Raw genomic sequence first — 13,200 nt, forward strand, 5'->3', positions numbered from 1 at the left:
CAGGCAAACTCGAGGGGAGAAGTCCTTCGCTTGTATTTTCTACCCTTGGAAAATGTGACTTAAGAAAAATATCCTACACTTTTCAAGAAAACTAGGTAGACTCTGAATTCTAAACTCAGGAGCAAAATTAAACTGGAAGATTCAGATTCTTGCTAATTTATTTGGTAAATACTGAGTGCCTACCTACTATGTTCCCTCTCCTGGAGGAACATCAAAAACATCCTTATGCATTCTGTGCATATGTTTGTGTGTGCATATATTTCCTATATTATATATTATTTACACATGCACACACACATATACATATGTACACCCCAGATGACAGGACAGAGCATGATTCACATTTGGTAAAGGAGTTTTTATTTTATCTCGTTCACCAGATGTTTTTTAATCAACCACTGCTGTCGGTAAGTTATCCAGCATACAAAACCTTTGTTCGTCGGGCGCTTTGTGAATTTCACAGCGCACTGTAGAAATACCTCGAGCACCTTTTCTGCCAGAGTCCCTCTCCCAGACAGAGACACAACTTCCTTGCTGTGGCCCAGAGGTGTGCCTACGGCAGGAAGGCAGGGTCAGCCTGACCCAGTGTGTGTAGAGTGTGCGCTGCTTTCTCCAGGGTGGAAGTACCTATCCAACACACGCTGCTCATCAGCACCCACCCAAGCCCTCTCCCACTGAGGCAGACGCAGTTTGGGGGTGGGGACCAAAGTCATTTTTCAGCGCAAACCTGCCCCCTCTGCCCTCACACCATCGCTGGAGGAGAGAGCTGGCCTGCGGAATGCCCACCGGGCACCCTGAGAGGGAGGGACCCCTTTCCTGGAAAATCTCAACCACCGGCACAGAAGGCGCGTGCGCAGGCTCACAGGCGGCTCACCCAATTCTGCTAACTCCGGAATTTCAGTCTGAGCTCAACCCTCGGTGAACTCCAGCTGCACTGGTTTCTTATCTCATTTCATGGACCGCAGCGGCTTGTGTAAGATAAAATCCATCATACAACTTAACATTACGTTCAGCCCATGGAGAGGCCCATAATTTAGCATTATGTTTGCGAGAGGCCCACTGTGACCGTTACAGTCAGAATAAATTTTGCCTAGCGCACACCCTCGCTGCCTCTCTCCCCGCCAATATATGTTAGGAGAATGGACCTCCCTAAAGACAGCATGAATAAACCTAACACTTATAAGGAGTCTTTTTCCCCCCTCTTAAAAATACAACAACAAAAAAGAAAACACTGACTTCATGTACCATTTTTCCCCTTTCCTGGGGCTTTCATCTCTGCATAACACAGAGGGAAAAATAACCCTCCGAGATTTAGCTGTCAGCTTGCAGGAGATAGAACACTGCTGTTCATCTGTCTTTCCCTCCTATCACTGGTTGTTCTTCCTTCTCTTGCTTGTGGTAACTCAGTTCATAAATATAGTAATTTACAGTCAGGGAGAACACACTTAAAATTTAGAAATGTATGTTTGCTCAGATGACCTGAAAACCAAATTTTATTGTTCTTCATGCCTAGATGGAGGGCATAAGTTCACCAGCAGATCACAGTTAATTGATAGTTTTCAGAAAGAGAAACAGCAGTTTTAGGATTAAGCAATTGAAAACATACAATTTAAAAAGTAAGGAGGTAAGGGGCTTGCTCAAATTTTAACAAGTATTAAAAAATACGTAGCATAAGTAAACAGTACACAGAATTCTATTAGCTTAGCTTAAAAGATGACTATAATTTTGAGAACTCTCAATTTCATCCTCATTTTGGAACCTTCTAAAATTTCCAGGCCAATATACAATTGAGGTAACTGACATGCACATTAAATATGAAACCATTAGTTAAGGCACAATTGGTAAGTTTGGTCAGTATATGTTGCTACATAAGAAGTGACTTTGTATTAATTCTGAATGGCTACAGAAGTGTATTGGGAGTGGTCATTTTCAGTATCCAACTGTAAATTCAATGTTGGATTCAGTGGAAAGATCCCTGAGAAAACAGAAAGCAATATAAACTAATTTAAACAGGCTTTAGCTTGCAGCATTATTAAAGCTATTCATGTGAAAAGAAATTAACACTGCTCATAAAAATCACATGAAAGATGCATTTACAAAAATTCCAAATACTTTCTGTGAACATGCTTAGGCACAACTCTGAACATGGGCGCAGACGTGCTTTGTCCACAGCAAGAACCGGGAAGACTGCTGTATTAAGGAGTGACTATGGACCATTTGCTCATTAAAAATTGTGCTGTGTTTTCTCATCAGCGTCTTTATTGCATCATACCTGGGTTTACAGCACATGTTTGCTCCAGGGCTTTTCATGATTTGGATTTTCCCCTCCCCCCATTCCCTTATCATTCTCCTCTTTGGTAAGCACCACGGCCACGCCTCCCTGCCTTTCCATGCTCTGTGCGCCCATCCCAGGAACCTTCACATTTCCTGATGCCTGGCTAACTGTCGTCTCCCCAAGATTCGGCCTCAGCGTCTTGCAGAAAACCAGCTTTTCTGTAACCCCAACATGAATTGGGTGTCCATTTGCTATGTTTTCACCAATTTCCTCTCTATCCTTCTACTAAAACATTACTCTATACAGTTAATTGTTGGTTTATGGATCTGTCTCCGGTTTTGAAGGGCTAACATGAGAATAAAACTTCTAAAACATGTGTCAATCTTCTGGCTACTCTGAGTTTTTCTTGTTGCAATTCATCTATATTTGATTATAGCATTTCTAATACACTTGCAGTGATCAGTGCTAGAGAGCCACAAATTCAATGGACAGAAGTTGGGAAACATCAGTTGGTAATAAACATTTTTCAAAGTTTATTTTGAAAGAGAGAGAGAGACACAGAGAGAGAGAGAGAGAGAGAGAGAGAGAGAGAGAGAGAGGGAGAGAGACAGGGAGAGAATGAGCGCACTGTCAGTGCAGAGCCAGATGCAGGGTCAAAATCTGGAACTGTGAGATCATGACCTGAGCCGAAGTCACATGCTTAACCAACTGAGCCACCCAGGCGCCCCAGAAATAAACATTTTAATTTCAAATTAAAGAGTAATTTCACATTGTCTCCCAGAGATAAACATTCTCCTGGCACTGAGGCTAGCTGGTCCTTTTATCCATCAGGCCTCAGAGGTCATTCCCACTGGCAATGAGAAGTTAAGAATGATGTCAGATAATCACAGAGAAGCAGAGCCTTCTGCAGAAAGGCATGAACCAGCTTGTCAAGTGACTCAGAAAGCTTTTTGAAAGCATTTTTAATTCTGGGAAGATAACAATTGTTTTTAGTTTTGTGAGGAATAAATATTTCTGGCTGCCTCAGACTTCATTGGCCTCCCTTCCTATCCCTCTCTTCCCTGTTTATTGAGCACCTGTTACATAGGACACACTTTAAAAAATGCAGATGGGATACATCTTCGCTATTCAAAGAGTAAGCTTGAGCCTCATTTGGGAGCTCCTTGAAAATGCAGACTCACCCTGAGTCAGGAAGCCTGACTCCGAATCTCCCACTCCAAGTGATTCAAATGCACATTAAAGTTTTGGAAGCACTGGAAGAAATCAGTCAATGAAAACCAGAGAAGCTGGCTGGGAGCTCATCTAAGTTAAAAGATCAGGAGACCTTGAAATGGAAAGAAGCAGCTGACATAGGGGAGGTTACTGAAAAGATGTGATGTGATTCTTATGAGCTCTGTGAGTCCCTGTCCCTAACCTCCCGCCCCCATTTAAAGAGCAGCTGCTTAAACACCTGTCATCCCTGCCCCAGAAAAAAAAAAAGGGGGAAAAATGTCAAAGACGCGGAAATGGGCACAGAGACGACTGCAGATCCTTTCAGTGGCATCCTGGGCATGGCCTAGAAGACCCTCTCTGTCGCCTCCCTCCCACCCCCAATTCCCAGTCCCGGGAACTATCTGATCCTATAGGGAAGTGAATCTTTAATTTCTTTGACTAGGCTATCTTACAACCCTTTAGGGACAGAACATAGATTGAGGAGAGCTGATAACAATGCAAATAAATCTCCATAACAATACAGATGAATTTTTGTCCAGTAGAAAACACCAATCATTACAAAGCGCATTTTCTTTTGAACCAGTATTAATGCCTTACTGCTTCTCTCATTAATGAATGAGTTAAACAAAATAATTGGCACATGTCCATCTGATATTCGTAAGTCACGTTTCCACTGCCAGAGCGGGCTTTAGCCACCCTTGAACTGCAGCTCCTCCAACGCCAGGTCCAGGCTACATTGTAGGTGAAACTCCAGGGCCAGGACACAGCGCCCAGGACATGCAGGTGGGCACATGGTAAACTTCAATCAAACGACAAACGGATAATCAAGGGGGAAAAAAGGCTTGAATAAAGAAACGTTTTTTTCTCCTCCTTTGTGTGCAGAGGGAGATCTGGCCTTGATTTTCAGAACAACAGGTAGGATAAGAGCTAGGCCATGAGCACTAACTATGAAAACTTAGGCGGGCTTTAGTGCCTTTATTTATGGCTGGGTCTATCAAAGAATAACAGGAGAGGAGATCAATGTTTGAATAAAATGTCCCAAGAAGGAGATAAAAGGAAGATGTTCTACAACACAGTATTTTTTCCCCCCAAAATGGGGATACACGCACAGGTGCATACTCACAGTGAATGCAGTCACTGATTTCTGGCTTCTCTGATAGTCGGAAATAGCTTACAGAGTAGAGTCACATAGTGATCAAAGCAGATTGGGGATTCCAGGAGGGCCCAAGCATTGCTACTACAGCATTCCTAAAATGTCACTCTATGTCCCTCAACACTGGACATGTCTAAGCAAGCCTCTATTCTTCTGGCTGCTCAATTAACCACTAAGAGGGGTGTTACCTTATCTGTCCTCCAAATCACAGATAGCAGGAAAGGCAATACAAATGGTTAATGTACTAATGTACCCAGCTCCCTTCAACACACACACACACACACACACACACACACACACACAATCTCCCCCAGCTATTCAATAGTCGTAAAAATGAAAAACTTAAGGGGGGTTGGCAATATGAAAATGCACTGATTATCCCTGTTTTGGGGTCATGCAAAATGTTTGTAGATGAAACAGCCCATCTTGCCTCTGTGAAGGTCAATATCGCCCAAGGAAGTGATTCTCCAACAGGCTCCAGTGCTTGTTTCCCTTGCCCTAGGAAAGAAGCCTGGCTTTTAGCTAATGGAACTTCCACTTGGCTTACAGCATTATTGATTTTTACTTTCTTGGAACCATAAATATTGACAACTGGTGCAGCAGAATGCCGGCAGCCCTCCCCCAGCCTCTCTGCCTCTGGCAGGCTGACACCGGAGATCTGTATGCAAATCAGAGTCTAGCCCTCCGGAAATTACGAATGTGGATCCCAGGAGAACTGAATTCACGATGACACATCAGGGGACCCCAAGGGCACTGCTTCAAAGCTTTGTCAAAACTTCACCTGATGGCACAGAGAAACTCTTCATTTCATCGCATAATGAAAGATTATGTGAAGCTTTCCAAAGGGGGAAAAAGTACACAAAAACTTTTAAGTGCTCTTGCCAGGAAAAATCTCCAGTGAATTAGGATATCATCTTTCTCACTGTCTAATCAATCTCTTCCTTCCACAGTCCAAACACAGGGTTCCTCCAGGGGTGGATGGTCTGTGTTAGACACACTGAAATTCATTATCTCATCTGCCTGGTGCTACTGTTTCCAATAAAGTGTAATTATGGTGTTATTGAGCTCCTGCTCACTTTCTCAAAGCCATGCTATAAACTTGGGGTCTGTGAGCAGTTACTTCCCAGTCAGTCTTCATTAAGTTGAATTGTCTCAGAACAATGTCTATTTAATCAGCAGGGTGCTCGCTAATTGTCTTTTTTAGAATTTGTATTAACGCAACAGACGCTGCCTTAGACACTACACAATTACAACTCCATGCTTCCTCCGCCTCCCAGCAGGCTCAGTGGCCACTGAATCTGGGGTTAGCTGATCTCAGAAGGTCCATCTCCTCACCCTGCCACTGTCCAGCTGGATCCCCTGTCACTCCTGGGATGGCACATTGCACTTCTCACACACGATAGTGGGAAGTATATGGTGCTTTGTAATTGCCTCTATCCCTCCAGAAGCCTAAACTCTGTGAAGTAGAGGCCTGCATGCTGTGGTCTTCCCCGTGGTGCTTAGCACAGTCCCAGATCTATCGTAAAGAGTCCCACAAGTGGGATGATGGCTGCACGCACATTTCCGATCACAGCTGGTGGCGCTATTGGCCAGAAACGCAACATGTTCAGAGATCCAAATAGCTGGGGAAGAGAGAAAGGAATTAAGCATTTACTATGTGCATTGTTTTGACACTGAGCAGGATATGGTGGAGGGCATTGTGGGTCATATAGACAGTTGGCTTGTACAGACCTTGCTAAATAAAGCTGATTGTCAGAAAGAAAACTGCACGAATAAATAAGTACAATGCAAAACGGGGAGAAAAATGTTTGTAATAAACTTAAGACAGCATGATTTCTCAGTGGAAGGGGAAAAAAAATCAAATCCAATTAGGTATCTTCAGATTGCATTTCCATTTTCTTTTTTATCCAAGCTTCTTTACCTTGGGTTTTGACTGCATTTTTTTTTAAATTTTTTTTAATGTTTTATTTATTTTTGATACAGACAGAGACAGAGCATGAGAGGGGGAGGGGCAGAGAGAGAAGGAGACACAGAACCGGAAGCAGGCTCCAGGCTCTGAGCTAGCTGTCAGCACAGAGCCCGACACGGAGCTCGAACCCACGAACGTGAGATCTGACCTGAGCAGAAATCGGAGGCTTAACCGACTGAGCCACCCAGGCGCCCCCATTTTTTTTTATCCCTACATCAATGAAATCTTTAGGGCAGCGGTTTCCGTGGCTCCTCCTGTCTAGCTTTGCAGCGTTATAAGGAGCATGGAGTGGATTTTCTCTCTGAGGCAGCCAATTTCATAAGCAATTAAATGCTGTTTATATTCCAAACTCTGTGCTTGGGTTGAAATTGTCAAGCTTGATATTACCTGACTGTTGCCTGAGATGTATCCCTGGCTAGTTCGTTCTACCGTAACTGCCATCTATTAAAATTTCCAATCTGTTCTCTCAAGGGATCACACAGTACTTGGCAAAGGTACAGCTTCGAAATTCTGCAAATTATACTCATCTATATAAATATATATTTTTGAAATGGCAAAGCTTGCAAATTACTTCACCAAATTGACATCCCAATCTGTGATCTCTAGCAGGAAAGCTGATGCTGCGTCCCTCTTACATGCACAGACATTTCTTCTGTGCTGGTTTCTTAAAAAGAATATGAAGGGGGCACCTGGGTGGCTCAGTCTGTTAAGGAGCCGGCTTCAGCCCAGGCCATGATCTAACAATCTGTGGGTTCGAACCCTGCATCGGGCTCTGTGCTGACAGCAAGCTCAGAGTTTGAGCCTGCTTCAGATTCTGTGTCTCCCTCTCTGACCCTCCCCTGCTCCCACTGTCTTCTCGGTCTCTCAAAAATAAATAAAAGACATAAAAAAAAAAGAATATGAGGATGCCAAACTTCTGTGAAATTCCTCCAAGAGATCACAGAACCAAGTGCTAGTTTTTGTCATGTCTAGGTGTAGCGCATAAGCTGGTAACACACAATGTACGGGATATTAAAGAAAAAAAATGATTTGTTCCAAAATCCCCATTCCTGCTTGAGGGTGTTGCTCTTTCTCCCCCTGGCCATTCCTTGTGATTTGTAGTCTGAATGGAAAAGGGAGATGATGACTGTATTTGCATTGTGCATGCTTTCTTAAAGGGACCATGACCTATGTATTTACATCTGTAAGACACGCCCTTTCAGAGCAGCAGGATTGGCAAAAAGCCCCCGGCAGTTACAGTGGGGCATGTCAGTCACCACTGCCGCTGAACAGAGATTCCCATGGCCAAACCAAACCAGGGGACAAGGGCGAGAAGCAGAAGTCCTTTCTCAAAGAGTTCTCAAGGAGCCTGGTGGCTCAGCTGGTCTTGGCTTGGCCTCAGATCATGATCTCATAGTTCGTGAGTTCCAGGTCCACATCGGCTTTGCGCTGACAGCATAGAGCTTGCTTGGGATTCTCTTTCTCTCTCTCTCTCTTTCTCTCTCTCTGCTCCTCCCCCACTCATTGTCTCCTTTTCTCTCAAAATAAATAAATAAACTTTAGAATAAATAAAAGATTTCTCTTTTAGAGCTATAGAACATTCTATCCTCCAAAAATAGGTTTAGGTCAGCTTTCAGACATTTCATTGAGTGAAAACATCCAATCCACTTTACACCCCCCCAGCAACATACTAGCTATGCTCTAAAACACTCCAAGGATTAATCACATCTCTCTTCTCATAAGAAATCTTTAATGACTTCTCTGCAGCTTAAGGAATAAAACCCCAAGCCAGTGGCCGCCTTCAGGGCTCTCCCCACAGGCCCCCCACACTCTTCCAGCTTCACCCAGCTCTATAAACTTCCACGAGGCTCCCGTGTACACTGGAGCAGGCCATGTGCCCTTCTCCTCCTGGGCCAAATTCCTCTCTGCTTCCTTGTGTATTTTTCCCTGAGGCTCCAGCCTCTGACCAGAATGTATTTAAGCCCTTCTTCTCCTAGGGGCGAGGGTACCCTGTTTCTCCTGCATAGATCTCCTCTGTGACAGTTTTCTTGATATATCTTCATCAACACTCACCCCCTGTGCTCCCAAAGCACATTGTTCATATGTTGGTTGACAATCATGCCATTTGCTTTGTGCTTGAGTTAACTGCTTGAGACACCTACATGTGGACAGCAACTGCAACCCGTGTTCTCTCGTTAAAACCTGACACGCCCAATGTCCTGAGGAAGGTCTGACCATCACCTGCCTATGCAGATGTTGCTCAGATGACACAACTCCGATGGATGATGGAAGGGAATTCACACATACACGTGGTCCTGACTTAAACTTCCGGCCCCTCCCCAATCATATGTAGTTCCCTGGGGCAGGTACTAAAGCCTCCATATGCCTTTATTCCCCCCACAGCATCAAACACATGAGAGGTGCACAGCAAACATTAAAGAAATGACATCCACTTGTTACCCTCCCCCCTCCCCCCATTATTCCAATAGGTGTTAGCAGGGTCCCTTCAACTCCCATCTCTGAAGGCAGGGATCCTTTTCTGCATCCCACTTCTACCCTCCACAGACCCCAGCACGGTTTCCTATATGTGCACAAGGGGGCTTTGTTAAGAGTCCAGGTAGGTGTCAACTCTAGGAGCCCGAGACATACCAGGACCTGCCCGCCCACCAGAGGGGACACTAGCCTAGCTCAGTCATCACAGGTGGGAAGAAAGGAGCCAGCTTCTGAGTTGGCTCTAATGCGACTCGCGCGGAGTGACAATATGCACACCTGCACGGAGGACCCAGGCGGGAAGAGGCAGGGCTGTCCAAGGCTTCCGGGTGATCTCGCCTGCAAGAAGTCAGCAGGTGAAAGGGGCAGGGATGTCTGGGGTGCTTGGGGACCCAAGGACCTGTCTGTCAGCAGGTGGGGGCGCCTGCCAGGGCAGGCACACAACTGCGGCCTCCTACCTTTGAGCTTGTCGGCCAGCAGGGCGGCCTCGTGCTCCGAGTAGTGCATGATGGCCGGTGGCGAGGGCGGGCGCAGCCGGTCCTCCTCCAGCTTGCGCCGGTGCCGCTCCTCGCGCGCGCGCATCCGCTGCTTGCATTCCCACTCGTAGAAGTCGTCCCGGGCCTGGGCGAAGTCCACGTGGAGGCGGCCCGAGTCCTTCTTGTCCGTGCTGGACCCTAATCGCATCCGGTAACCTGAAAGCAACGGAAAGGCCTGTCCCGTCACAATGTCACCACCACGATGAGCTTCACCGTGGCCCTCAGCGCAATGCGGGAGCTTCGGCGCGTTTCTCTGCCCATAGCAAAGGCATTCCTCCCATAGCAGGTGGGAAGAAGTTACCCTTCTCCCCGGTGATAGGGAAGGACGGTCGGCCAAGTTCAGCTTATTAGGCATTGGGGGATAACCCCCCGCCCCCCACTGGGAGGTGTCTCAGAGGGTCACGTACCCCTTTTTTAAGCCAATGTTACTAAGAGGGTGACCTCAAGAACCAGGACACTTAGAGTAACTCCTTCTTCCCTCTGGCTTCCAGGAAGCTCGAAACAAACTTGGCATGTAGCATCTTCCCTCCCTGTGCTACGTTTTGATGGCTTTGGTTTTATATTTTCAATTTACGGTAACTCCATTGCATAAGTGCTCTTAAATTCTTTTTAGAAAAGGGTGGGGCAGGAGTAAATAAAGAATATCTATGATATTTAAAAAGATCTACAAAGTAAATTCCGCAGCACCTCACTCACATGTTATTGCTTCATCCCCCTAGAAAACGCTGCTCAATTCTCTCTCAGCAGCTGCAAAAGCCACAATTACCAAGGCAATTTTGCAATGCTGTTTTATTTCCACTTATCCTCTGGGGCACGCTGGAGCATATTTTACCTTCAATCAAAAGGCCTCACCACGGCCTTCCTTACAGCCCTGCAGTACCTCATCTGGCATGCAGCACCGCACAAATTGTCCACGCAATCTTTGAAGGCCACGGGAGCCCGGGCAAGCACGCAGAGCCAGACCAAAAACATGGGCCTGGAAATCTTTGGGGGATTTACTGTGAGCTACCCAACTTACAAAGATGATGTGCAGAAACTTGATCTGAGAAATCAACACAAACAGAACTGAAACCAGACAGCTAGCCTAACTTCAGATGAAGGAAGGCTTGGCTTTGAGGCTGCTCTTCAGTTTGGGGTACTCGGATTTTAAAAACATAAATTCAGGTCCCAGCAGGATCACAGCTGGCGGGGCTGCCGGAGGAGACAGCAAAACGAGCACTTTTGCTGTGTAGGGGCTTTGCAAATGAGATACCACTGTGAAATGCCAGGCTGCCCTGCGTTCATGTTCAAGATCTCTGTGGTAGATTTCAATGGATTATCTTGGCATTTGGGTCGGAGCTCAGCCCAAAATCCCTGTAGAGGCTTCACTTCTCCCCTGTAGGGCACTTCACACCTTTGAGAAGTTACAAATACAAAACAGATCTCATCTGATCCCTGTTATGCCCTTCTCACTCCTAGGTTTAAACAGTGTTCTCTGAAAACAGGAAGATGTAACAATACCTATCAAAAACGTAAACATCCCATTAGATATGAGCAGAATTCATGCTAAAGCACGGTGGGTCTTGGCTCTGGGCCATAGAAACTTAACAGGTCAGCAGGCCATAGTGACAGATACGCACCAGCTGAGCAGGCATCACCAGCTGAGAACTGGCTAGCAGTCCACTGGCTAGCAGTCCCCACTGGCCAAGTGACTTTCTCCTGATCATGGCCAGAGCATCGCTTTTCCAAGATTTCTGTTCCAAAAAGTACCCTCTCTTTCACTGAAACATCATCATTAAAGCCTTAAAAGAGATCCTGATGAGGCTGAGCCTAAAATTAGCTTGGCCTTCAAATGTGAACACGGTCCTAAAATTAGGCCTTCCAGCTGGGCACGGGCTTACAGTCTTCCTTCCGCACCCCCAGCCCCCAAATAATCAGCCTTTCAGGTCCTTCCTGGGCTGAAGTGCAATCTTCCCAGGGCAGTGGAGGTAGACCTGGGAGACCCCGGTGGCCCAGGCAGGGAAGCTGCAGGTGAGGCCTTAGCTGTGGGGCAGATCAAGGAGCAATCAGGTGCCCAGCTACCAGGCCCAGGTTCCAAGTTGGGCAAAGCCTAGCATCAAGGAATAGAAAGAGAAATACCTTTCACGTGCCCACATTTGGGCCCGTTCATCTTTGGCAAGGTCTCAAGGCGTTTCTGACTGGGTCTAAACATTGTTACATTGGTGTTGAAAAGCACTTTTGATCTACTCTAACCCTCTCATTTAATCAGGTGGGGTGAAGTAATACTTCTATTGCTAGAGCTGTGATCAGAACCCAACTTCCCCAGGCAGGGGCCGTGATAAAGAATCAGCACTTCTTTATCATCTTCAGGATGTTCATGTTAAAAACAACCATCTAAGGAATGGTTCCTATTGTTGTAGGTGCCCTGCTAAGCACTTCATATCCATTATTTTGATTCATGCCTCCGAATAATCCTATGAGTATTGTTGCTGCCTCCATTTCGCACATGAGAAAATGGAAGCCAGCGAGAGGTTACCAACCCCAACACACGTGAGCCCCATGGCCAGGCACGCGCGCCACAGTCCCCCCCTGGGCACAGATTACTCAGGTGCTGTGGCCCAAAGAGATAGGCGAAGCAAAACACATAGCTGTTTGTGTGCTGTAAAATATTGTTTTCTATGTATCGTCTTCCATCTCTATTTTAGAATGTTTTCAGATTTCGCCCCACTTTGTTAGGTTTCGTTGGAATAAAGGTTTTGAAGCTCTCTACATCTCTACCTCGGCTCTACTCAGCAGTCGAAAGTCACAGCATTGGAATAACCCCGAGGCGGCTGGGGTTTGTGAGAGTATTCTGTGGCCAAGGAATTAAGTAAGCCTGGAAGAAGCGGTTCAGATTTCTTTCCCCCCATTCTTTTCTCACCTTCCCTCATTAGCTTTGCCTCAGGAACAGGGAGGTGCTGTGCAGAGTGACAGATGGGAACCACGCAGATGGAGAGTGTGAGGGAGTGGCAAGGAGCTGAATCCAGGCACGCACCTTACCAAAGCCGCATACCAACATCAGAGCCACAGTTCTCGGATTTGAAAAAGGCCTGGAGGACACACTCTGTACACTGGCTCCAAAAGCCACAGACTGGTAGGCACCACTGGATCTAATTTCAACCTCTGTAAAAAATCTCCCCAATGAACTGGCACCAAAGTAGCGGGTATCATGGGACAGGCTTTACCAATCTAAATGCCCTGGCAACTGGGCAATGATATCGGGCCTTCTGCTGAAGTCACAATGACATCAGGCTACTTCCTGCGAGGAACTGATCTTGACTTGGTGCCCTGGGGTCTAGAAAGTGAACCACTTCTGGAAAACTGAAATTATGCTGAGAGCATACTTTATTCCTCCAGGGAATTACATCCAATAATAATAATGGTCCTCAGTATTCATAATATTGCTTTTCATCTAATAAGCACTTGAGAACATTAATTAGAACCTCGATGGAATTCCTAAAGACTGGTGTTGGGCACCCTTCGTGCAGGGAGCAATGCTCACAGACTTAGCCTAAGGCTTCTGGCAGCCAAGGGAAAAGGCTGAATCCTTCTTTTCCAGCCCCTAACT

At 46.0% G+C, this 13,200-nt stretch overlaps 1 protein-coding gene across 2 annotated transcripts in view; it reads right to left on the reverse strand.

Annotated features, from left to right (window-relative positions):
- ENOX1 (ecto-NOX disulfide-thiol exchanger 1) overlaps positions 1 to 13,200 on the reverse strand; it is a 240,232-nt gene that overhangs the window by 142,873 nt on the left and 84,159 nt on the right. For both annotated transcript variants that reach the window (XM_029936687.1, XM_029936688.1), the window contains one exon: positions 9,537 to 9,770. In XM_029936687.1, coding sequence (XP_029792547.1) covers positions 9,537 to 9,770 — 234 coding nt within the window. The remainder of the gene's footprint in view (positions 1 to 9,536; positions 9,771 to 13,200) is intronic.

This window comes from Suricata suricatta, chromosome 4 (genome assembly GCF_006229205.1).
Source record: "Suricata suricatta isolate VVHF042 chromosome 4, meerkat_22Aug2017_6uvM2_HiC, whole genome shotgun sequence".
NCBI lineage: Eukaryota > Metazoa > Chordata > Mammalia > Carnivora > Herpestidae > Suricata > Suricata suricatta.